General features: G+C 42.3%; 7 protein-coding genes across 7 annotated transcripts; 3 read left to right on the top strand and 4 right to left on the bottom strand. All coding sequences in view use genetic code 12, as the record gives it.

The window, feature by feature from the left end:
* The first annotated feature begins 4,411 nt into the window (after window positions 1–4,411).
* Window positions 4,412–6,051, top strand: SIM1 (SUN family protein). The gene has a single exon (XM_064920270.1). The coding sequence runs from the start codon at window positions 4,519–4,521 to the stop codon at window positions 5,611–5,613; it is 1,095 nt and encodes a 364-aa protein (XP_064773507.1). The 5' UTR covers window positions 4,412–4,518; the 3' UTR covers window positions 5,614–6,051.
* Window positions 6,052–6,489: 438 nt separating this feature from the next.
* Window positions 6,490–6,747, bottom strand: RJT20DRAFT_97078 (uncharacterized protein; the record flags this gene model as incomplete). Its single annotated transcript, XM_064921657.1, has 1 exon — window positions 6,490–6,747. A coding segment is annotated over one exon (258 nt), but the record flags the coding sequence as incomplete, so codon positions are not given.
* A 3,627-nt stretch (window positions 6,748–10,374) lies between these two features.
* Window positions 10,375–12,952, top strand: YBP1 (Ybp1p; the record flags this gene model as incomplete). The annotated part of the gene is made up of 1 exon (XM_064917318.1): window positions 10,375–12,952. The coding sequence occupies one exon, from the start codon at window positions 10,375–10,377 to the stop codon at window positions 12,769–12,771; it is 2,397 nt and encodes a 798-aa protein (XP_064773505.1). The 3' UTR covers window positions 12,772–12,952.
* A 149-nt stretch (window positions 12,953–13,101) lies between these two features.
* Window positions 13,102–14,829, bottom strand: HPC2 (Hpc2p; the record flags this gene model as incomplete). The annotated part of the gene is made up of 1 exon (XM_064919644.1): window positions 13,102–14,829. The coding sequence occupies one exon, from the start codon at window positions 14,827–14,829 to the stop codon at window positions 13,102–13,104; it is 1,728 nt and encodes a 575-aa protein (XP_064773504.1).
* A 744-nt stretch (window positions 14,830–15,573) lies between these two features.
* Window positions 15,574–17,344, bottom strand: RJT20DRAFT_128647 (alpha-ketoacid dehydrogenase kinase family protein). Its single transcript, XM_064917317.1, has one exon. It carries the CDS (start codon window positions 17,278–17,280, stop codon window positions 15,736–15,738), a length of 1,545 nt encoding a protein of 514 aa, XP_064773503.1. The 5' UTR covers window positions 17,281–17,344; the 3' UTR covers window positions 15,574–15,735.
* A 1,030-nt stretch (window positions 17,345–18,374) lies between these two features.
* RJT20DRAFT_128646 (uncharacterized protein) lies at window positions 18,375–20,712 on the top strand. The gene has a single exon (XM_064917316.1). The coding sequence runs from the start codon at window positions 18,491–18,493 to the stop codon at window positions 20,642–20,644; it is 2,154 nt and encodes a 717-aa protein (XP_064773502.1). The 5' UTR covers window positions 18,375–18,490; the 3' UTR covers window positions 20,645–20,712.
* A 460-nt stretch (window positions 20,713–21,172) lies between these two features.
* Window positions 21,173–23,551, bottom strand: RJT20DRAFT_46978 (uncharacterized protein). The gene has a single exon (XM_064920269.1). It carries the CDS (start codon window positions 23,397–23,399, stop codon window positions 21,360–21,362), a length of 2,040 nt encoding a protein of 679 aa, XP_064773501.1. The 5' UTR covers window positions 23,400–23,551; the 3' UTR covers window positions 21,173–21,359.
* Between the last annotated feature and the right edge of the window lie 2,386 nt (window positions 23,552–25,937).

Genomic DNA, 25,937 nt, shown 5'->3' with positions numbered 1-25,937 from the left:
ATGCAAAAGAGAAATGGGGGTAGGGGCCATTTGTAGCAAATTTCCAAATTGGGCGTATACCCTGCAACATCATGTTTGTGTTTCCGATGCATTTTGCAGCATTGTTACCATGGTTTGATACAGACAATGCCGGGCATAAGCAAAGGGGAAATTGGGGAAATGGGCCGGCCGTCACGAGACGGCCTTTGTAATGCTAATTACTGTATTTCACACTTATGGGGGTGGTGCCAGCATATAACCAGAGAGTAGCATAGAGCCAGAGGGTATTATAGTCTGTTCAGGCGAAAGCTACATGAAGATATTGCCTTATTAGAATCAGAGGACTTCAAGCACTGACAATGGGGAGTGTCTAAAAGCCCGTGTCAACAAAATGGATCGACTCCGGCGCTGTCTCCGTCTCCATTGTTCGGTTTCCTGGGTATTCGGGTTATGACATATCCCAAATGGGGATACTAATTACTTACCTTAGCGAATTATCTGTCGCCAGGTGCCTGGAGCCACCGGAGGAGATCCCCGAAATCCAACCAACCCACTTGGTCGAATGGACCCCTCTTCATTAGGGCTTTTATCATTCAGCCTCTATGAATCGTAACCTAGCCAAATCGTGGGACATGATAACAGCCTCACTTGGCTATTAGCAACGAAGTCGTGCCGTCTGTTGGACCATTCCCATTCGTTTCAAGAATGCATGGATATCGACAAGGTTAAGGTTTCGAACTACTCCTATTTCACCACTAAAAGGCTAAATTGCAACCCATGTGGATCATGTGGACGATGGCCCAGAACTGTGTCCAGTGCTATCCCCAATAAGACGCAAGGATTCATGGCTCCAATACTCCACATCCATGCAAGTTGATAATAGACTATTCCGACAGAGATTAGAGTCTGCAGAGCACAAGGCAGATAGAGACTCCAGGTTTCTACATTGGGGAGGTTGTGGTATCTTTAAAACTCCACACTATGCCCCACTATTCCACAGTCCAACCTCTACCACCAAGTCTGGCTAGAGCAAATGGCATGCAGTAGACATACGATTTATGGGCTAAATTGCGTCGAAAGACAAAAGATGCTTTTCAATATGAAATTACTCTCGAGTTTTTTGCATCTTTCGACATCCAAACATGAACACCATCGGTAGATCTTTCCTTTAGTCATTTAAAACCACCAATAATTGATAATCGGCTCATTCTGTAGGGCTCCATTATTGGCTCATTTCCCAACTTACAACGTCAAATTTTGGCCTTCAACGACGAAGAACTCCACCGAAATACTACATCACTTCGCACATAGGCTACTTCGCCATATCACCGTAGAAGCATCCGTAATCAACAAAGTAGCATCAAAAGGTGAACAATGGAATGGCTCCAAAAAAATCACAAATAGGAGTTGGTTATATTGGCTGCTGCATATAGCCCGTTATGCAGACCTTGGTAATGTTGGCTGCTTGTGGTGCGGCGGACACTGTAAGCAGGACAAAATTTTTAAATTCTAATTTAACATGCGTGTGCGTTATTCAGTTACTGCATATCAAAATTATGTGCAGATTGACACCGCACAGTATCGTCCAATCAAACCTGTTTGTGTAGTTTTTAGTGCCATTTGCCTTCCCTTTTGGGAAGGCTAATTTATCACAAAACTTGCCACTTCTCGGTTAAACCTTATATTTGCTGACTAGTTTCTCAATTCTGTCCAACGGCCACTGATTAGAGGGTATTTTATGATGTGTCCATATTTTCTGACGGTCTTATCATATCTCATGTGTGTTTAATGTCGGGAGGCCTTCCTGGCTCTGACATTTTCTACTCTTTTGGAGCTTCGTATCACCGTTCTGAAACATACGAAGCCTTACGTAACCTTACGAAACTTACGAAACAACTAGCCGATAATGGCGATGACAATTTAAAGTTTCAAAGTTTCACCGGCAACGGTAGCTAGTTACAACCATCGTTTATTATATGTGCCAGTGCAGGGTTTGTTCGGTGTACCGTCAAAATTTCAGTTCCCGTGCGAGGTCGCTGGAGAGTTTAACAATGGCCATGGCATCGCTAGTGAGGAAATTTTTCAGGTGCACTTACTTAAGTGTAATAACGTAAAGCTTGGAACAGACACATACGCACAGACAGGCAGGGCTAGAACGTTGAAGTTGGAGACTTCAGGGAGGAGTTAACCGGTGATTGACTGGACTGGATGACATGCCGGTATAGGCTACCGTTTTGAGACTTTCAACGGCCAATGACATTTAAATCACAAAAATGGAGTCGATTCTCTTGGTGTAGGAGCAGGCCATCGCCGTCTTGTGTCTGCTGGGCATTTTTTTCACAGCCTCTAATTTATCAGCGTAGATTTCAGCATTACTCTCATTTTCTCAGTAATTTTCAGCATCTTACTATAACAATGTCCTCCCCCCTCTATGTCTTTGCCTAGACCCGTCAGTCCGTCTAGAACAGCTGGTTAGATTCCATCCCTTTGACTAAACTTCTTGGAGGTCACATTTCTTGTAGAAATTTTTACCTTGTTACCATTACCTGGACGACTAAATTACGATGGAGGGGTTGGGAAACCGTTGATGACCAAATACGACGAGCCCGAGCTCCTATGAGTGTTGCAGTGTATCGTTGCAAAAGTGAGAAAACGAGAAAGATACGAATTTGCAACTGTGGGGGGATGCTCCCATCATTCTTAGGGACTGGAACTAAATGTTGCTACTTGCTCAACGAGTAAGATACCCCCATGGTATCTAGGGTACAAACTGGTGATTGCTGTTGCACCACAAACTGTAGATATGACATCTAATGATCCGTATATCGACGTCTTTCAAGCCCAAATTTCAACCCTTTAAGCTTTGAAGTCCAATGGCATCTGCACTCCAGAACAGAATGGAAATAGACTTGAAGCAGACTTGAAGTACTCTACGCTAGTCTAAGAGGCTTTTTTAGCACCGACACGTAATATGTAGCCCATTTGCAATTTAGATCTACAATAGACTCCATCCCGATCGGCATCCCACTCCCCAATGGGAGGTTCCGGCATTAAACCTGATTTTGGCGATTGGCTACATACTACATCGGTCAGTCTGGCCCTCCATAATCCGCCAATAGCGTTAGTGGATGAAAACCGTTGCATAGGCTACATATTCACGAGTTGCATCTAGCCAGATGTTTCTTCAAACCCTAATGTCTAATGTCTGATTAAAACGTATACGATTGGTCCAACCACGCCTGGAACCATGAAACTAGGAGGGCCAACCTAGTAGACATCACTTGACCACCAGTCAACAAGGTACACCGTAAATGAGATGCATTACCTTGCAACATCGTTGTCCCACGCGAGTCATTTCCGTTACCTCTGTTTCCGCTGGAACCATTACATCGTCTTCATTCTTAATCTCTTATCCGTATCCAGAACATGCTGTAACTGGGACAATACGCCAATTTAGCAGCTTATTATATATGTCACGTGACCTGCAATAAGCAGGAACCTTCCTAATGGGGCATAATGCACTGGCATAATGAAGGGATTCGGTTGGGAACACTCACTTTGCTGAGGGAAAGATAAACAACACCGAATAGGGCAAAACCCACAATTCCGAGCCCATAGCCCTGCCAGGGGGTCACAAGCCAATACCAAAACCAACAACCAACAACAATAGTTGGAAAATCAACAGATCATGCTCATAAATAACCTCCCCCCTCCATTGTTCTCACCATAACTAATTTACTCCCACAGACAAAAATGCCCCATGCCCCAACTGATGGCTCGATGGAACACTCACAAGAACAATTCACACCTCAAGTCTAGAACGATCTTGCTGCGACGCAGTAGGACGCATTGTTACATAAGCAAAGGAAGCCCCCCCCCCCCCCCCCAAGCCAAGTGTCAGACACCAGTTTGACCCAAACGGGACAATTAATTATGAACTTTGATCCCATTCCGGTGCGCGCACGACATACCTAATTTCCCAATAACCCTACTTTTTTGGCATAACAATAAACACCGATCAGACACACAGACAGAAAACCGAAAAAAATTTTTCATCACCCACCTTACAAAATAATCGCTTTTTATTTTTTTTTGTGCCCTTCCACATCGGCGTCCCACATCCAAAATAATCAAAATAAAAAACACTGTCATATTTAAACATCGACAAATCGTCTATTTTCCATAACTCACAAGTTGTCAGTCTTTTTTTCTTGTCTCTTCAGTGTTAACAACTACTTCATTATTTGTTAGTAAAGATACAACGGTTCAAGCCAGTGTAGATTACCAACGGATTTTTTCGTGCAAAACCCCCCACACTCCTTAAACCCCCCTTCTCTAGTTGCTCCGCCAGCTATTGCCTTTCCTTTTTGATCGTAGATCGTCCCGAATACCCCTCCAGTATTCCCTGCCAAAAGCACCGAATATCCGTGTCTCACGTCCATTCCTTTAACCTGTAACTCCCGTTTACGCCGTACTCGCAATTACACAGCCAACCCGCAAACTACCAACGACTTTTCACAGCCAACCACAAGAAAAACCATGAAAGCTTCAGTTTTATCGTTAATCGCCTTGGCCTCGACCGCCATCGCTGCTCCAATGCAACACCAGCATCACCAGCACCATCAACATGTCGAAAAAAGAGATGTCGTCACCAAAGTTGTCTATGTAGACGTCAATGGTAACTTGATCCCAGGGCCTTCTCCAACTGCTTCCCCATCTGCTGCCACCACTGACGATAAGAACACCGTTCCGGTCACCCAGACCTTCTCTGGCGTGCAGCCATCTTCCTCGGGAGGTGCTGGTGCCGGTGGAATCTTGGGAGACTTGGCTCCCTACGCCAACCCAGCCGGTTCATTCGAGGACGGTAAGTACTCCTGTGACTCTGTTCCTCTTGGAAACGGTGTCATTTCCGTCGACTGGATCTCCGGCTTGGAGGGTGGCTTCACCTCCATCATGAACCAAAACGGTGACACTTCTTCCACCTGTAAGGACGGTTTCTACTGTTCGTACGCTTGTCAAGCAGGTATGTCCAAGACCCAATGGCCTTCTGCCCAACCAGCCAACGGTATTTCTGTTGGTGGTCTTTACTGTAAGAACGGTCTTTTGTACAGATCCAACACCGACGCCGAAAACTTGTGTGAATGGGGTGCTCAAACTGCTTCTTTCGAGTCCCAAATTGGCCAAGACGTTGCTATCTGTAGAACTGATTACCCAGGTTCCGAGAACATGAACATTCCAACCTTGTTATCTGCTGGTGGATCTGCTCCAGTTTCCGTCGTCGACTCGGACAACTACTACACTTGGAGAGGAGGAAAGACCTCTACTCAATACTACGTTAACAACGCCGGAGTTTCTGTCGAAGACGGATGTATCTGGGGTACTGACGGATCCGGAGTCGGTAACTGGGCTCCAGTTGTCTTGGGTGCCGGTACCACCGGTGGAAAGACTTACTTGTCTTTGATTCCAAACCCAAATAACAAGGTTCCACCTAACTACAACATCAAGATCGTTGGAACTGATGGTTCGAACGTTGTTGGTAACTGTAAGTACGAAAACGGCCAGTACAACGGTGCTGGTACCGATGGTTGTACCGTCACTGTCACCTCGGGTTCTGCCCAATTCGTTTTCTACTAAACGTGGAGTCTTGGGTGATGCTGGAATAGCTTTTTCGTGTAAAGAAAGAAGTCAATTATGAAAGAGTCTTGTAGCTCATGGATGAAGTGTGTTTAACTGGATACGTTTCACTATGTTGTTTATAGACTCTTCTTATTTGACTCTGAAAGGTACTGGAAATTCGCTTCTTCAATGTCGATCTATTCTTGTTCCTGTATTGCTATATACTATCTTACTATCTCGATTCATTGCTAAGTCGAAGAGTCGGTAATGGTGATGTCAAAACCATCACTTCACTGCTTTTTGGCTGTGGTGGTTCTTTGGAATGCTTCATTCCGAGAACAACCATTCGTATACCTTCTTCTCCTGTTTTATTCTACGTTTTCCTTTGTGATATATAAAGATTGCAATTAGTTTCACCTTCGGGTGCTGTATCTGTTGTGTGGTTTTCATCAGGTGGTTCTTCGGTGTAAATTGACTTCCGAAGAACTATCGCTTTCTTCCGTTTCTTGGGACAAGTAGAGTCTTTGGCTTCGGTTGATATCTCTTCTTTGTTCCCTGTTTTTCTAGTTTGTATCAATATAGGTGCGAAGATTACCTTGTTGTAGTGGCTTGTAGTTGATGGTAGACGTGGTTGTTCTAGAGATGGACAATATTGCTTTCTTGCTGATTTATCTGGTTTATTTTGCTTTCTAAGTTGATATATCTGCTTTCTTAACTGATTTTTCAGTCTCTTTTAGGCAAGAAACATGTAGAACCATTTGTTGTCTTTGTTCTCTGGGACGATTTGTCAATGACAGTATAACAATTGTGATTAACTTCTCTTTCCATCTCCTTCTTCCGTATCTTCCTTATCTTGCTTATCTTGCTTATCTCTTATCTCTTCTTCATCTATCATTATCCAAAAGCAACGGATTGACAATAACTCACAATCAATTCATTATTCGTCTTGAACAAGTGGTACAAATCATTAAGTTTCTCATCGGGATTCGGCTGAAACGAGTTCTGGATGTATACATAGACATGCTCCTTCGTCTTGAGCATTTTCCCGAGGAATTTGGTCAATGTTGAAACCGTTTGGTTCGATGAAATGGTGAAAACTGCTGATGTGATTCGAGGAGTCGACCCAATTGGTACAAAACGTATAGTTATCTTCGGAATTTCGGTTGATTTGGTAGAAGAAGTCTTAGGAGACGTTGCTGACGTACTTTCTGAAGCTTTAGCATCACCTTCCGGGTTTTCTTGTGTTGAAGTTGTTGCTTGTGGCAGTACAAAAGACTCTTTGGTTGTTGATAGAACATTCTTATCGTCTATTTTCTGGTTATCCTCCGGTTTCTCGGCATTATGAGCATTGACATCCTCTTCAGTCTTCTCTTGGGTCTCTTCTCCATCTTCTTCCGATTTAATTGCCCCTTTTCGTATCCTCTCCTTCAAAGGTTCACTCAAATTCACCAGTTCCTCCACATCAGCTTCACTATCAAAGTCATTCTGTTCACTAACTGTTCTCTGAAGTAGGATCTTCTGCTTGGTCGGTAGTCTCTCCAAGAACACCGAGGTGGAAAGCGGGATCTTCGGTTCTACTGAGCTGGCATCTTGAATGGCATGGTTCTCGTATTCTTCATCTGATGAAGATAACGATGAAGAAAGCGACAGAGAACTGTCTTGTTCCGATTGTATGAGTAAAGAAGACATTAGGTTTATTGGAATGGAATGGAATGGAAGATAATTTAGGTCAATTCCATGAATATCCCACCATGAAAACTAGTATCTTACTATAAATAAGACCATGAAGATACACCAATTAAGTAAAAGAAGGAAAGAAAGAAAGTTAATGCAAAATCGGTATATATTTGGTCACGTGACTTCAACCATAGATCTTCAACCATAGATCACAAAATCCTGTATATACCAATATGCCTATACGGAGATTTTTTGTTAAGTCAATTAAATACTAAAGAAGTGTATTATGATTCTAATTGGTAGTATAGTTAGATGGGTTAATAGAGAGCTTGATAAGCTGTTCATGAGAGATGTTAATTTTCACGATTTAGAAATTTTAAAATCGAAGCGCTTTTAGGGCTATTGTGGTCTATGTTATGGGAGGGAGCTCCTGTGGCTTCCTCGCTAATTCCCTTTAGCAATTATTAATAAGTAAGTTAATAGGAGAATAATTTTTATATATAATATAATATAAGAAGAAATATAAGAAGCGAAGGAGAATTAAGCGAGTCACAAACGGAATACGTAATGGTCCTCGTGTCTGCTTCTGGTGAAAAGGAAATGGAGTAGCTTAACAATGTGATTGTTGAAATGAGCCTTGGCACTTTTTAATAAAAGTTGGAGATGCCAGTTCAAGGAGAAAGACTGCTATACTTGAAAAGATTACCCCAGGATTCTACATTCCAGCTCTACTGTACTGTCGTGATCAGGGTCCCGTAGGAAGAAAAATTCAGGACAGAATACACCATAGAAGAAGAAAATTCCATTAACCAAAGATGTTCAAGCCACCTCAAAAATAGAACAATTACGTTTGCCGCAGTAGTGTGATTAATACGTTGCTATTTCTCGGGAAAACGAATAACCTTAATTAAATACCTCAATCGATGACTATGACAACGTCTACTGATGTTACAATAACTATATAAAGACATTGATCTTCCGGTGATTTACTGTAGTTTATTCAGTGGCATCAAATGATGCCCCAAACTGATAAAATCCTAAATTTACATCTAGCAATCATCGAGCTTGTCAATTTATTACAGCGATGTGTTGATGAAAATAATACAACAACTCTAATAGTTTACGACGATTTCGCCTTGTTAATATATTCTCCAATCCTACGAGGAAGTTACTTCATCGACGATCGAAAAATCTCTCTTGCATTCTATGAAATCTATAACATTAAGTTCACAGTATCAGTATTCCATGAAGAATATAAAGGAGACAGTGAATATGAGGGGGTGATCAAGTTTGAAGAATACGATAATTACTTTCACAAATTAATTGGAAATAAGGCTAAGGTCAAGAAGATATTACTGATTTTGGGCCACGGGGACTGAATGCCAATTAGGGACTGAATGCCAATTAATTGGACTTTGTAGGATCATGCCGGTGGGGAACCCTCCATAAAGTCAGAGTCCTTAATTTCCTAACACCAAAAAACACTTGTTATGTTCATAATATATAATTACAAGTAGTTTCGAATTGTTTTCGTGCTTTTGAATTGAGTCGTTTACTGACGGGAAACTGTCATTCGAAAAGTAATTACAGGTATCACGGTTGGTTCTGATCTGCTTAACAAAGGAGAAGTTAAAACCAGGTATATCACATAATGTTGTGCCTTTTCTATTTGCCGTAACGATTAACAGCATGAAAAGGCATAAAAAAGCATGAAATGAGGAACTTTATACTTCAATTCAAAGCGTTTTATAACACCTAATGCCCCATTTCCATAAAATTTGATACAAAATGTCCAATTTTTAACATATTTTGCATCAAACTTGGAATATGTTAATATAAAACAACTCCAAAATTTAACAAATACCCCAATACAAAACGAGCTAAATTAGAACAGAATAAATTAGCACCCCCTACTTCAAACGGCTCTCTCAACCTACTAACCACACAATTCACCCCAAATACAACCCCAATACAACCCCAATACAACCCAAATCTACATAAACCCCCTCCACCACCAAAACGGTTCCAAGGTTTTCACAGCCGTCCGGAGTCGTGCGGAACTCAATAACACATTATCGCTTATCCGGACCGACCCTTATCCGGGGGTGGAGGAGTACCAGTGGCAATAAAAATGCCGGAAGAAGCGTAGATTTCGAGGAGAGGGCAAATTCAAACAAAGTGAATGTCCTGATTGTTTCCCGCTTGCTATATACCACCCTTAACACCCCCTAGACTCTACAAAATGAAAATAAAATTCTATTGCTACACTTATTGCTTAATTTCAAAGCAAACCTTATATTTCAAAACCCGGACAGTACCTGCATAATGCCCAACCGGAAGTGATAAAAGGTTAATTTGCATATAGTTGACACATTTCCTAATTGGGATGAGCGTAACAGGAGATCCATTGGTGAAAGAAGAGGCTACTTGTGGATTAAGTGGGGGGGGGGGGGGGGGGGGGGGGGGAGAAGCTCAAAAAGAGGTGAATAATACTGAAATTGCCGTGAAGTGGAACTGAAGATGCTTATTCTTGAAGAAAAAGGGCAAAATTCGGGCAAAAATACGACTTTTGCTTGGAATTTGAGAGACTCTCATGGGAACAAAGCGCCATGCCGCAATAATATATACTTTTATGCTCTGTTACTAAATGGGGCTACAAGGTACGGGGTTTTTCTTGGGTTTTACTTGAGTTGATCGAAGAAGAGCAATCTGGATGTTTTCTGACCCACTTAAGCAATTCCATATAAGCAAAGTGTATAATTTACACAGAATACAATATATTACTATGCGTTATATACATGATATATGACTATATACACCACCCAATATACAGTAAGAAGCTTTATACATTGTACTATTCGTTCTTTGTATACAACGAAACGGAGTACAAAATAATGATACAATTAACCATAAAACTTTTGCTATCGACTACACAGTATACTTCATGTCCCCCACCCCCACTTACTCAACATTTCCCCACAACATACAATACAATATTTCCACAATTTAACCACTACACTAATCAATTTCCTACGGCAAGATCACCTGGCGTTATATGCACACCCAATACTCAATTCCGACCTTCCACGTGACCCAAATCACATGACATATCTCCCACCATCACCAAAATTCACTCTCTCTTCTCCTTTCCCATTTCTCCATAAAAACCACCAGTTCTTTGACTGTTCCTTCCTTCAATTGCCAGCAAGAAAAGCACCTACACCACCCACGATGTCTGAATCCGACGTGTCTGAAACCAGCGAGTCCACATTAGAACCAATTCAGTTCGAAAAGGTGCTAGAGTCCCTCGAAACCGGTGCTTCAGAAGCACTTGAATCCGGAGACTATCTCTCTTATTCCACGCTTTTGGATATCTACCTCAGCGAACCGGCACGGTACAGCTACGACGAAAGAGAGCAGTTGCTCAGCGCTCTCCTCAGCGTGTTGTCTGCCAACGAAAAGTTGACCTACGAAATCGGCTGGGATATCCCGCTGTTGGTGATCTTATACATTGAATCCGACTTTGACTTCAAAGGAGCACTTCGTCTGGCACCATGTGTTTATAAGATTCTCAAGATATTCGAGGCGTTGGCGCTTCACGGCAACCCCAAGGAGCTTTTCTTGAAGTGTTGCGAGCTTTTGACCAGTATTAGTATCTCAGATACTCATGTAACTACAGAAGAAGAGTTCCAAGAGAAGTTCTTTGACGTGAAATTGTATTGTATCTTTGAATTGGTGGATCTGTGCATGAAGAAGATCAAAACCTACTACCCGCTGAGGTTCTTAGCCATGACGGTTGCTTCATACATCAATTTGGTGCATAAAAATGCCAATGATAGTGTTAATAACCTTAACTTTATCATGAAAAGAGCTTTTAGTTTCGCCAGAAACTACACCAGTCCTCCAGTTCCAGACAATACAGACGGCTCGTTGACTGCAGAGGAATTAAAAAAGATCAAGGAAGACGAAGAGTACATTGAAAGAAAGCTTTTGACTGGATTCATTACGCAATTGGTTGCTCTTGTTAACGTAGACCACCAAAATGGTTATGGTATTGATCATTTGAGTTACATTCAAGCACCGCACAAGGCTCTGTTGAAGAAATACTTTGAGTTCGAAGTTCAATTACCGGTGTTAGACCGTATGGCGGAGTTGGCTCTTCTGTATGATATAAGTTTGAGTGGCGAGTTTAAGAAGTTCTTGGAAGGAGCGAAAGAAGTCTTCGACTCATTTGACTACAACGCCAAGGAAAAGGACGAAAACGAACTTATCGGGGAGATATTTGAGAAGTCTATAATTGACTATCAAAAGAATCTTGCTGGCAGTATTATCACCAGCGAAGCCAATGAAATCCATAACTCTGCAATTGGTATCCTCATTCTATTCACTCACACCGTGGCCACGTCACATCAATTCGACAAAATAAAGCTCAGCTTCAAAGATGCCGTCGAGTTAACTTTACGTCTTCTCATTCCGCAAATGATTCAATCTCTGTTTGTTTCTGTCGGTATACAAGATGTTGTTGTATTCTGGGGCTGGTACAGTCTTCATCAAGCAAGCCTCATCGGAACCAAGATCGAATTAGAAGTGGCAGCTGTACCTAGCGTATTATTGAAGGCATACTACCAAACTCTTCTTTTCGTGGTCATGACAAACGGAAAAAGACCCAGCTTACGCTACATTGTGTTGACATATTTGTCTCGTGTGTTAACTCTTTCTCCTGAGGAAACCAGTTATAACTTCATCATAGACTCCTTGCACAACTGCCCATTTGAAAAGGATAAGTCCACTTTAATTGGTGTATTAAAAGAGTTATTGACTCAAACTAAGGGTAGCATTGAGAAGGCTGTGCCTGCTGCAAAATTACCACTCACTTCCTCCTCTGATCCTACTACAACTACTGCTGAAAGTGCGCCGAGTGTTTCAACAAAGGAGTCTTCCGAAGCATCCTTGGATGAGGTTTCCGAAGCATTATCCAGTGTGAAGTTGGAAGACGCCAAGAAGGAGGATATTGTAAAGGATGAGAAAGCTCAAGCTATAGATGAGAAAATAAAGCAAGTAGCTGCCGCTGAAGCTAGGAAGCCAGAAGAATTGAAGAAAGAGCCTACTACTGTCAATAATGTTGTAGCACCTCCACCATTACCAACCAGAACCACCTCGCCTTCGACCAAGTATATCACATTAACAACGGAACGTCTTGACGACCTTTTCGACTTAATCGACATTGCTATCAAGGCAGCTTTTGTCACTAGTCCAGATGCTCCGTTATCCATTGATCCAACTAAATTAGGAACACTTTCTGCCTACTTGAACCTTTTGGTTGTGATCAAGGGTGAACCAGTTGTTGTAAAGGCGAAGGCTACCTTGGACAAGGTTGTGAGTGAAGTGCAAAACAACATCGACGAAATTAAAAAGAAGCACAAAGAGAATACTACCAACCAATTTGAGTTGAATGCTTCTGGAATATTGGAGATCACGCTTGATAGAATCAGAGCTTGATCTTCGATATGCTACTTTATACTATTGTACATTACTTGTACCCCTTGTACTCCACTTGTACCGAATTGTACCCTTGTTAATAATGATATATACTTTGCTGTTTCTATTTATTGTTTGGTAGCTGGATGCTACATCGTTTGGAATATACCGAATACATACATATATATATATATATATATGTATATACCTATGAATAAACATCCATAAGATAAGACACACGGTGAATTCCTATATAGTTGAATTTTTATATACAACAAAGAGGACAAGAGAGAACAGATATCTTATGTTAGTATACATTAAGATATCCTCCTATTCATAAATGTATTCCTCTCACTTCTTTGTCTTTGATCCTCCCTTCTTGCTAGCATTGTTAGTGGTTAGGTTTCGATCATCGACCAAAGGACCCCAATACACAAAGAACCCTTCTTTCGTAGAAGTTATTTCTTCTTCCATCTGTAACTCAACATCATCTATAAAAGGATCCTCATAATCGTATTTACCCACCTTTCTATTCATCCTGACCTCATGTCGCCTGACTAATTGTTCTTCCGTCAATTCCTCTTCATCCTTCTTCTTCTTGGAGTTTGACGAATCTTTACCAGAAGGCGCCGACTTTTCGTCGTCTACTATAACATCGTCATCGTCATCATCATCATCATCATCGTCATCAATCATATCCTCCATAATATCAATCGCTGATTTAGCTTTTGGATGAATAGCTGTCCACCCATACTTTTCTTCGGCCAACCGTAACACATTGATCACAACTTCCAGCTGGCCCGGTTTAGGATTAGCAGGATCGATCAACGGTATCCTGAGAGCTATAATAGGGCGTTCTGGCTTCTCCTTTTCTTCTTTCTCCTTCTCTTTGTCCTTATCCTTTTCTTTCTCTTTATCGACTTCCTTGCCGGCACTCTTCTGTTTCTCTGCTTCCTTTGCATCTTTATCCTTACTATCTTTCTTTTCCTCTTCTTCCTTCTTTGCAACTGGCTTGTCCTCCTCCATAGGATTTAGTACATCTATGACACTAGGAGCTGCAAGCTTGATTTCGGCTGGAGTGCCTCTATTATTCTTCTCCGTGGTCATACCTGGATGTATAGCAATCTTAACTGGCGGAGCGGGTGTAGCCGTTGTTTCTGGTGACTTCTTCTTAGGACCTGGTTTCTTCCTTTCAGGTTTCTCCTTGGTTCCATCTGCTGCGTCCGTTTTCCTCTTTTTGGGAGCCGTTTCTCCATCTGCTTGCTTCTTCTTTGGCCCAGGACGTCTCTTTTTCGGAGCAGGAGTTGGAGTTGGGCTAGGAACCTTAATAACATCTGCTCTCAGTGCCGTTGTTGTTTCTGGTTCATCGTCAATGTTGATGATTGAGTTAATTGAAGTTTTGCTACGGAACGAAGTCTGTGGCGACGGAGCTGGAGCCGGAGCCGGCTGAGGAGAAGGTGCCAATTGGAAGTTTGTCTGGAACTTCTTTATATGATCCGAAACCACGAATTGTCCATTTTTATTGTTCGGATCATTTGCTAGCACCAGCGGAGATGGCGATAGTGAAAACCCAGGTTTCTTTGGTACAATCATCGGCAATTGTGGCGACTTTCTTAGAAGTTTTGGTGGTTGAGGTCTGTTATTCACACCAGAACCATCATTACCAGCATTATTACTACCATTACCACTAGAAATCCCAGAATCTCCATTCCCGCTGTTTCCCGAGGTTGGTCCCATGATAGCCGATATCGATTGTTGGGCTCTTTTGGACATTTCACTGTTACTATTCCTCTTGTTCGATGAGGAACTTCTCGTAGAACCCCGTAAGTTGTCGTCGCCGTCTTCCATGACAATTGGCGTCGATGAAACGTTGATAGTCGTCTGGAACCTCGACACAAGGTTCAGTATGGGTAATCCCGAGCCATCATTAGCGCCATTTCCTTGGGAAGAACCCTGTCCATTGAACGAATTCGACCTTGACCGAACCAATACACTGTTATTAGCATTCAGATCTCCATTGGAGTCCGATGGAGAGTCCAAAAGCGACGAAATTGTCACGTTTCGGCTACCCAGTCTCATTCTAGCGGTATTCCTACAGCGTATTTACCGCTTTTTACTGGATTTTCTCCCTATTTATAGGCCCTCTTATGGCCTTTTCACGTCGTAGTATACTAAATCACTTGTTCGGTATCACCAAAAAAGACAAAGAACACCGATGAAAAACTCAGTTTTGCTCGGAATTTCGCCCAAATTGTTACGTATATTGCTGCTAACAGTCGTTCACAACGATATTATCCACTTTTCCAGCGTTTTTTTACCCCAAGAGACTCGTACAGACGTCGTTATTGATAAAGAACAGGGCACCTTTTGAAGTTAACAAAAACGAGAAACGGTCGCTGATTTCCGGATTCGAGGGTGGAGTGCAGGTGGGAGATGAATGTGTTGCGGCATGGATGTGTAAGTTTTATTATAGCGGCATGGGTGTGTATCCCAGCGGGTATAACGAAATTTGCAGCAATTTGAATGATGGTTTTAGGAGAGGTGAAGGAAGAGGAGAAGTGGTGGGGGTTAGGGGAAGAGATAATGGGAAGGAGTGAGTAGATTGAAAGTGGCTGTGGGTTGGGTTTTGCTTGTGGTTTTGAACGGACTTTTTGGGGGGAATCTAATTGTGATATTAACTGGTAATTTCAGTGTATGAGTTGGCTAAGAAGTGGAATGGTTGTCATGGGGCAAGAGTGAAGTCTATATATATATATATTATTACCATTATTTGGTGTGATAGCGTCTACTGGATATGGTGGTATCCCGTGTTTCCCGGACTTCCTTCAATTCATATCATATCATTTCATTTCATTCATTATATAATATGCCATACAAATGACATGAACTTCTTCTAAATAAGTCGTAATATACAAATAGAAAATGGTGTTACCGTCTCTGGATATGTTGGAATACGAAAGCTTCTCCTCATTCATCTCCTCCCAATCACGCTCTATCCAATTGTAAAACATTCGAATGGTAACCCAATTTCCTTAATGTCAAACTGGTATCACTACCGTATCCCTCCAATGAGTTCATCGTCAAGTCTCCATTCCAATAGTCAGCATACACCTTACACATTGGAAGACCTAAATCTAACTTGTTCTCATAAGGACGGTCGATTAAACTGTCAAGGGTCGATTTCTTCGTCTTTGTGGTTGGCTCCAAGTCATTCAATGACGTCTGGTGCAAGAGCTTATGCCTTGTGTGGTTATTTGTCTCTACAATAGACGAGCCAGCAGCGGTTACCTTCAAGTCCGAGTAGAGCTGCAACCCTGGGATTCTGTGGAAATTGGCCAAACTTCTTCTGGCTCCAGCGGGATCTTTGCGGAATGACCACACTGTCTTTAAATGATCATGGCTGATACCTCCACCCTGATCGGAAATACGGAAGATTACATTCTTATCTAAGTTGATAAGTGTGACTTTGATTGGTGGAAGCTTCTTCGTGGTCATTTTGCCGTGTGTCTTAATGGTAGCTTCATACGAGTTTCTTAAAATCTCACCCAACATGTAGTGAAGATGAGGTACCATAAATGGGAAGCTTGTGGACAAGTCTCCTTCAATCTCAAGGTCTGGCATGTTCTCCTTCTTCGGAAAGATAGGAATCATCGAATTCTTCACTGTGTCTGCTACGATATTAAAGTGTTTAGCTGCGTTACAGTCCTGAAAGATCTCACCAAGAAAATGAGGTGGTTTCACAGCATAAGGATTCGAGCGATAGTTCTCAGAAAGTGACAAATGCTCTTCCACAATGACTCTTCTACTGATTCTCGAACGAATCATCGAACTCATGAAGTTGTCCAACTCCTCACGACCCAAGTTCGTGAGAATTGATACTTCAAGTGCTCCCATCATGAGATGAGACAAGTTGAAGAAATGGTCATCTAATAATGCCGATAACGTCTCGCAAAACTTGTCGTTTTGGTCCAATGTCTTGATTTGTGGTATCTTCCTGAAAGCATTGAACAGGTGGTAGTAACTCTCGTAGATCTGTGCCAAGTGGAAGTTATTCACAATTCCAAATGGTAAAATCTGGAGATCTCTGATTCTCATGGCTAAACGAATAGGAAGCTCAATTCTGACGAAGTTGGCACTATTGAGAATTTTCTGCTTGGTCAACAGCCTGCCGTAACCAGCCAATTGCCTCAAAGATACCGGATGAGGGTCCTTTTTCAGGTATTCCATCAACACTTCGTTCTGGTAGAAGTGCTGGGGATTAAGAAGGTTGGAGTACGAGGGGAACGGGCCGAGGTTCTTGAGGTGTTTGGCGATTTCCCGTTTGCTAATTGTTGATAAAATGTCATCGTTATTGATATACGAATGCGCTGTGATAGGCGAATAGTCCGTTGAACTCGACCAGTTGTGTCTAGTGCTAGACATTGACCTATCGAAGGGCATTACAAGGTTAATTCGACGAAGAAATGGGGCTCCAGACCCAATACTTCGGCGATTTAAGCCTGAAAAATTCACTTTTGACGCACGTAACATTTTTACCAGCACTTTCAGATATACTACAACACTTCCAAGGTCAATAATACCTCTGAAAATACCCTAGAAATCACCATTGCAAACTAAGTAGTTTCTTATGATTCATCGATTTTTTGGCATTCGGATTATCTATCGGCGTGCATATAGCTAATCCTCGTTAATACACCTGTGCCGCAGTAGTACTCCCATTTACGGTCGTGCGGAGGCTGCAAGAACCGATTTTGCGGCATCTTTTGGGAGACCTGGTGGTGTTTCTGAAGGGTTATGGAGGAATGGGGAGATTTCTGAGGTAAGGTAGGGAGACGAGATGGAGAGAGATAAGGGGGTAGGGAGGGCGATGGAGGTGGATTTGGCCGTGATTTGGATATAAAAAAAGGGAGGATTTTGGGGAGCGTTGTTAGGTAAGTTTTACTGGAAAGTTAGCCATTTCCATGTATATTTGGATTTATTGTATATTTGTATGGTATTTGTATTTTTGTATGGTATTGTTGATTCGTCTATTGCTGAATATTGAATAGTGTATATTAGTGTAAATTTGTATATTATTGTATATTTGTATATTATTATACATATATATATATATATTGAATATTTGTATGGTATTTATTAACTTAGCTTAGTAGTATAAATTGGAGAAACACCCACCTCTTCCCATGAAAATCCTCCCACACCAACCCCAAAAAGGGCCCAAAATTCAATTCCAAAACCTCCTTATTGACAACAACTTCCCATCTTCCCCCTTCCCCCCTAAAACCACGAAAACCCCTATGGATGGATAATTAAACCATGGAACCATAAATTCAATAAAGTCACGTGATCTCAAAATTCTATTGTATATCAATGTTATTGAAATCATATTTTTTTTTGCGAATTCTCCGGTCTATATGCCGTAGTACAGTCCTGATTAGGTGAAGAATACCCAGTTTCCAATACAACGCGGCTTATATACCCAACGCGCAACCCGTAAGATCAGGAATGATGCGGTACTATGCAGGAGGGGTATACCCCGATTTTTCAGCCAGCCATCTGTTTATATGGAACTCTCTGGGGAACCAGAAACACAATTGAGATGGTGTTTTGAAATTTGGGATCAGATCAGATCCGAACAGATCGATGCCAGAGTTTATTGGGCTTCTTTCCAAGTAATTTTCTCGAAATCCTAGCCGTTTCTACCCTATCAGTAGCAGCATTCTCATCATCTTCGTTAACTATGAACGTAACCAGGAATGCCTACTACTCCGAGAACTACTTGGACCAACAACGACGTTCTCCTCGTAACCAACAACACGAAACGTTCTACAGGCCATTGTACAACAACCCACGTCACCAATTAGACGACGAAACCGGTTTTGCTCCGGAAGAATACTACCAAGACCAAGGCTTGGATTACCAGCCTGAATCATTGTACCACCCTCCAACCAAAATTCGCAACCAAAAGCATGGGGCCCTGGAACAGTCATATAATGGGCATACACCGCCCGAAAGCCCTAGAAGCAAGTCTAGGTTCAAGGTGAGTAACATTCTTGGACCCAAGAGTACCAAGATGTCCAAATCAGTCAGGTCGTCGGCGATGTCTTCTAGCCAATCGGGGGGCTCCCATCAGGCGCTTTCTATTAAAAGGGCAGATAGCAACCAGTCTTCCATACCGAAATCAAGCAAAACAGGTGGAATTCACCAGAAACTGCCAGTTAACGACGGCGATGTTGACAGCTTTGAATCGGGAGAATTGGGACAAGAAATAACCCCTGCACAATTAATAATTCAGCAGTCAAATAGGGTGACTCCTCACCACGCTGTCAAACGTAAACCCTACGAGCCTAAAGAAGCCCCGACTCCGAAGGATATAGTAGGTTACGACGGGTACTATATGGAGCAGAAGCAGAGATACGACGAAGCCGTATATAAGCCGAAGCTATACACACATAAGACGTTTAGAGACGTCTTTCAGGACCTGGAGGAGAGCACAGATAAATATAATCCCATGGAATTCGTGTTCGACGGAGAACCCAAAAAGAAGAACTTCATTAAGAACGTCCAGGTGGTGCTAGGGAAGGACAACTACTCCGAGTATAACTACTATGACCATAACAAAAAATCCAAGAAAAAAGCCCCCCAGGAAGTCTTCGTCAAGGAGGTCAGTGACGATGACGACGAAGAGATTGTTTATGAATATGAAAATGCCAACCCGATGGGAGATGTTGTGTTTGAAGAGGACCACAAGGCTCCCAAGAAGAACAAGAAGCTCAGTAAGGTGTTCAGGAAGAAGATGAAGAAGGCCAAAAAGGAACTAGGAAAGGACTTCAAGAATAATGCTATTAAACAACATCAGATCGAACTGAAGGTCAAGGAGGAGAAGGAGGTCATTAAAAAGGCAAAGGAAGAAGCCCATGTAGAAGAAAAAGAAGAAGTGAAAGTCGATAAGAAAGCCGAGGTAGAACCACAACAGGTCAAGGAGACTGCTGCTGCAGTTGAAGCAAGAAAGGTTGGACAGAATCCAGAATTTCATCCGTTGTGGAACTATTTACTTTCATGGTTGGTGTACGAAACCGCTGCAGCTCTGAATGATGGGAATGCAGCACAACTGAAGATTGAAGAGATCCACAATGATGAAGGGGAAAAAGGAGAGATCGTGAAGGAACCAGCAGTGCCTGAACATGAACCAGACATCGCCAGTCATTCGTCTCCAAAGCCAGAACCGAAGCCGAAGAAACCCAAGACCACCAGAAAGATATCACTTACTCCAAAGAACTTCCAAGCACTCAAGAAGAACTACAAGACCCTTGTTTCCAAATGGAACGAACCTGCTGCCATGATGTTCAACGACCAGCAGTTAGTAGTTGCAAAAAGTGCCAAATCTTCGAAGTCTTTGGTGAGGTCAGAGGTCAGAACTCATAGATCTTTTGATCCTTCTGTCTTGCAAGGTTCAGACGACGAAAACAAAGAGTTCATTATTGAATATGATGATGACAGCGAAATAACAGAAGAGTTGTATTACAATCCGATCACCAAGCAACTTGAAGCCACTCCACCGACGTCGTACTCTTCTTTGGAACCGGCTGCAAAATCAGCAAGCATTGCTGAAGGAAGATATATGATCAAGGCCGATGGAAGTGCTGTTACGATCATATCCAACATCAACTCGTTGATAAAGAGTATTAAGATAATGAAGATCATTTTTGCACCCATTGATGTGATAGCGGAGTACTTCCCCAATTTACAGACCATTGTGATCTTAATTGAACTCGTGATCTTCGTCTGGATCTTGTATGAGTTGAGTCTCTTGGTCGATGCGTTGTGTATGATGGTGAAGGCTGTGTGTGCTCCTATGATAGCCATGGGTCGGTTTATGAATCGGATTATGTAGAGGGTTGTTATAGTATTTATTAGTATTTATAAATCGTGTATGGTAAAATGGATATACGCTGGGAAGACATGGTCATAATCTTGTAATTGTTATCGTTGAGGAGGTTTCTCTATAACCTGATCATAATGTTGTAATTACTATCGTTGAGGAGACTTCTCTACAACCTGGTCCAATATCAGAAAGTCTAATATATATTACAGAGCTTCTTCGACGGATAAATATAGTACATAGTATAGATTGTGATTAGGAGGAAACGAGTCCACCTTCGTGGAGTCATTAACACTGGAGTAGAAAAGAAAGTATACAAAAGACACGGGATTGGACAAGGTGTCTTATTCATTGGAGCATTAATATAGTGCTGCGCTGGGTGGTGGTTGAGCAGTTGATGAGTGCTTGTTGAAGTGATAGAAGGAACTCGTCGTTGATACGTAAGAATAATATTAATAGGCAGAGCGTAATCCCTTCATCAAATGATAGATCGCATGATGATGAGTTCAAATAGAATTCGGTTCTCTTTGTTTGTTGAAGTTGTAAATAGCCAGTTTGCCGAAGTGAACAAATTACAGAAGCAGCAAGCTTGTAGTTCTGCCAGTTTGCACAAGTAAGAAGAAACAGCAGTGAATACTCGAAGTTACGAATACTTGGCCCGAGTTGATTGAACAAAGCCATATCTTCACAGTTCACCAAAGAAACCCCAATCCAATCGATAGTCTCTTCACGAAGTAGTTGGCTTCTTCACACGATGCTTGAGACTACCATTAACTCTGATACCCTTAATGGTGATACCAGTTTGTTCAACGGGGAACTTTCTGGGCCTACCTCTCTTGTCCTTTCTCTGGAGCAATTGCTTGACAGCATCATCTTCCAACGTTCTCAAGTACGTTGGCTGTTCGTACAACTTACTGATACTGGCACTGAAGACATCATTCGCTGGGTTCTTAGATTTGCCATTTCTGGCGTTTCCGTTCTTGAAACCATCTCCAAGCAATGACACCGCATTGGACTCCTTGAGAACCTTGTTCAAGTGCTTGAAGTTAGGATGAGATGAATCTATGTAGGTGTTTGTTTCTGGGTCAAGAATGAGCTTTTTAGGACGGCCCCTTCTCTTCTTGGCATCTGTTGGTTGGGATACTGGTGGTCTAGGTGGAATCTGTTGTTGCTGATGCTGCTGTTGTTGTTGTTGTTGTTGTTGTTGTTGTTGTTGTTGTTGTTGTTGTTGTTGTTGTTGTTGTTGTTGCTGCTGTTGTTGCTGCTGCTGCTGCTGATGTTGTTGATGCTGAATCTGCTGTTGATTATGATCATTAACCACTTGCGTTTGGGCCTGTGCATCGAGTTGAAGTTGGAGTTGCTCTTCACGTCTTCTTCTTTCCTCCTCCTGAAGACGTGCCAATTGGTGCTGTTGAACCTGTGGCAGCTGGACTTGCTGTTCAACCGGCTGCTGTTTCTTACTACTTCTCTTCTGTCTTGGTTGCTTTACAGATAATTTCTTCAGTTGAGGAGAGCTCTGCTGTTGGAGAAGCTGCTGTTGTTGTTGAGCTTGAACCTGTGCTTGTGCTTGAGCCTGTGCTTGAGCCTCCGCCTGTGCTTGGGCTTGGGCTTGAGCTTGGGCTTGAGCTTGGGCTTGGGCTTGTTGAGCTTGCTGAGCTTGCTGAGCTTGTTGCTGCTGTTGTAATTGTTGTTGAGTTAATGTTAGTTGTTGTTGTTGAAGAGTACGTTGTTGCTGTTGTTGAGTGTGCTGTTGGTTAAGTTGCTGCTGCTGCTGCTGCTGTTGCTGCTGCTGTTGCTGTTGTTGTTGTTGCTGCTGCTGCTGGTATTGCTGGTATTGTTGATAGTACTGTGGATGTTGATGTTGCTGCTGGTATTGATACTGTTGCAATTGAATCTGGTATTGTTGGAGCTGGGCCTGGTCCATTTGCTGCTGCTGATCATGAAGTTTTGGCAGCTGCTGGTGTTGCTGTTGAGCTTGTTGTTGTTGGACCATTTGCTGAATCAGCTGATGCTGTTGTTGCTGTTGATGTTGTTGGGCTTGCTGCTGCTGTTGTTGCAATTGAGTTTGGTAGATCGACTGGTTATTCTGCTGGGGAGAGCCCTGCTGCTGCTGTTGAGCTGCTGCTTGTTGAACATTCTGTTGAACGCTTTGTTGGTACTGTGGCATCATCTGGGAATGGTGTAATTGCAGCAATTGCAGGCCATGATGCTGACGATGGCTCTGCTGCTGGCGAATTTGCTGTTGCTGGTGCTGCTGAAGCTGCTGCTGTCCAACTTGCTGCTGTTGTCCTACTTGCTGCTGCTGTTGTTGTCCAACTTGTTGTTGTTGAATCTGATGTTGTTGTTGTTGATGTAAACCCAAAGGACCCGATCCTGGCACATTGGGATACGCCAAAGCTCCGGCAACATTGACTCCCTGGTGCAAGATGGCTCGATGGTGACCCTGATGTGCTCCGGCGGTGCCATTGGCACCAGATCCGGCGACTCCTCCGACAGCCACTGAAACATTCAGAGCTCCGTTTATCGGTGGAACAGGACTCTGGGAGGCCCTAGCAAAATACGAACCAGACGTCTGCGCGAAATGCTGCGGCATGGGGTGGATGCCCTTGGTCCTATCGACGTTCATACCCAACATGGAGTTGCTAGCGGCACCAGAACCCACCGAACCAACGGTATTGGCCAAAGAGTTTGGGATCGAATTGGTCACAGGAGTCTGCGAAGCAGCTCCGGAATTGGACCCAGACAGCGGGAAATGAAGATTGTACATGACAGAAAACGGGCCAGACCGCGGACAAATGTCGAAGGCTATCTGGTGGAGCTTTTTGCTGGGTTCGAATGGGTTTCTACGAGTGGTTAGACCGTGATAACCACGGATTCTTTGATGATCAATGGAGTGTTTGGAAACACAGAGATCGGGGAAAACACGAGTTGGAGGGCGATTTTCGCCGGAATTTCGAGACCAGAACAAGCGGGCACGGTGGCGGACGGGTTCAGAGGAGTTTGGAGCCGTTGGAAGAACGAGAACGGTGGTAAAACTCGATAAACAGCTGGTATTTGCAACAAGTCTTCGATGGTGAAAAGTGAAAGCCAAAAAAAAACAAAAAAAAAACAAAAAAAAAACCGATTTATTTTTTTGGCGGCGGGCAGGAAGAAGGGAAAATTAAAAAAAAAGAAAGGGAGTACTGGTAGGGGGGGTGCGACGAGGTCACGAGCTCACGTCGTCGAGCTCACTTACGGAGTAAGTGAGTGGACAGTGAGTATTAGTGAGTGAGTGTACTGTAAGAGGGTGTGTATGGAAGTGAGTGTACTAAGAAAGTGTGAGTGAGTGAGAGTGTACTGTAAGTGAGTACTGTTATAGTCGGAAATGAGAGTGACAGTCGGAGTAGTGAGTGAGTGAGTTAGTGAGTGATAGTATACTGCGTATTGTAAGTGTATTGTAAGTGTATTGTAAATGAGTGAGTTTACTATGAGTATGTGTATTGTAAGTGAGTGATTGTGTGAGTGAGTTCACTATAAGTGAGTATTGTGTGTGTATACTCTAATACTCTAAGTGAGCGTTTACTCTGACAGTGGGAAGTGTAATTAAGTAAGTGAGTATTGTGATTGTGATTGTGTGAGTGTTTTGTAAGAGTCGGTAATGTCTTTGTGAATGAGTATGTGAGTGAGTATGATTGTATGAGTGTGTACTACTAAAGAGTGAGAGTGTACTGTGAGAGTGTATTATCAGTGAGTCTACTACAATTGGGAGTACTCTGTAAGTGAGTGCTTATTCCGGAGATCAATGTTCCAGAAATAGTAGGCTTTCAGAGGCATTGCACAACCCCATGAGAGCCAAATCCATTGTGAGAGTGGGAAATGAGAGTGGTGGGTGAGTGAGTGTATTGTAGGTGAGTGTATTGTGATCGGGTTGGTATCTATTGTGATTGAGTGTACTGTGAGTGGTTCCAATTTCAATTCAAATTTGCAGCCATTTGGTCATACAAAGAAATAATATCCCACAGCTAATTGCGTGGGAAGTGTGAACTTGAACTTATTGGGGTTTAATATGAATCAATTAGGGCCGTTTGAATAATAAATAAGAACACTGTACCACGAAAGAGTAAGTACTGTAGAGTCGGGGAGTTCGTATTGTGAGTGAGAATGGCTTTATAGGACAAAATCAGGTAGTCGAAGTTTGGGTGCAAATTTGACAAAAGATCCCATTACAAGAGATAAAAGACACATTACCAGATGATATTGAGCGCAGGGCATCTATGGTCGTGGATGTATGGGGATGTGCCTTCACGAGTTGGATACGTGATGTGAGTGGGTTTTTTATGGGGTAAACAAATAGAGAGTAAGAGAAAGACAGTGAGAGAGAAATCAGAACAATGAGAAACCCGATGAAATCTCTCTACCAAACCCCTTTGGGCTGCTATTTCATCTCAATAAATGAAATCAGGAGAATGTTGAATATATGTAGTTGCAAAAGGCAGGCGTTGAATTCACCGTGGGGAGAGCATTGAGAGCAGTGAAAGTATTGGGAGTTGAGAAAGTCGATAGCGAGAGAGTGTGAGTGACAAACTGAGTACTCCAAGTAAAATACACATACACAGAGAATGATATAATTAGATCGAGACACACACATCGAGACAAACACAATGAAACATCCACATCCATAGACACATCGATGTTACACTTTTTCAAGAATATACAACCTAAAGAATATGGGAAGAGTCTGGCAATAGGCAGCGAAGAATTCCCATATAATAGGAAATTCTCTAAAATGGAAATTCTCTAAATTTATAAATAAATAGATATAAATAGATATATATATATATCATGTTTCATTCATTCCCACACCTCTAATCATATGAACCTCACAATGATACCAATCTCATATATATTTATCTATATATATAAATATAGACATATAGTAGCACATAGTAATACATAGTAATCCGTAGTAACACGTACAAATTCATATTAATTCACATTTTCATAGTAAGTAATACATTTAGTAACACGCAGTTTGATTTTTCATGAAATAACGTTCAGAAGAACACGTAGTATTTCATAGAAATTCATACGAAGTAACACATTTACTAAAACTAATCACAAGTAACACTAATCACAATTCATAATCAACCATCTTCACTCCTTCACTCCTTCAGTTCCTCTACGTCACCGTATCTGTATCTTTGGGCCCCCTTCCCCCCCCTCGAATTGGCCAATTCCGTCTACCGGGAGCTTTTTTTACAGATTATAAGCGGAATGTAAGCGAGGTATGGATGTAGGACAGGTTTTTCCCAACAGAAATAGTTGC

This window comes from Scheffersomyces xylosifermentans (assembly GCF_036884685.1).
Source record: "Scheffersomyces xylosifermentans strain CBS 12540 chromosome Unknown RJT20scaffold_5, whole genome shotgun sequence".
In the NCBI taxonomy this organism is placed as follows: Eukaryota; Fungi; Ascomycota; class Pichiomycetes; order Serinales; family Debaryomycetaceae; genus Scheffersomyces; species Scheffersomyces xylosifermentans.
The sequence above is the reverse complement of the archived record's forward strand: the minus strand, read 5'-3'. Positions and strand labels throughout refer to the sequence as shown.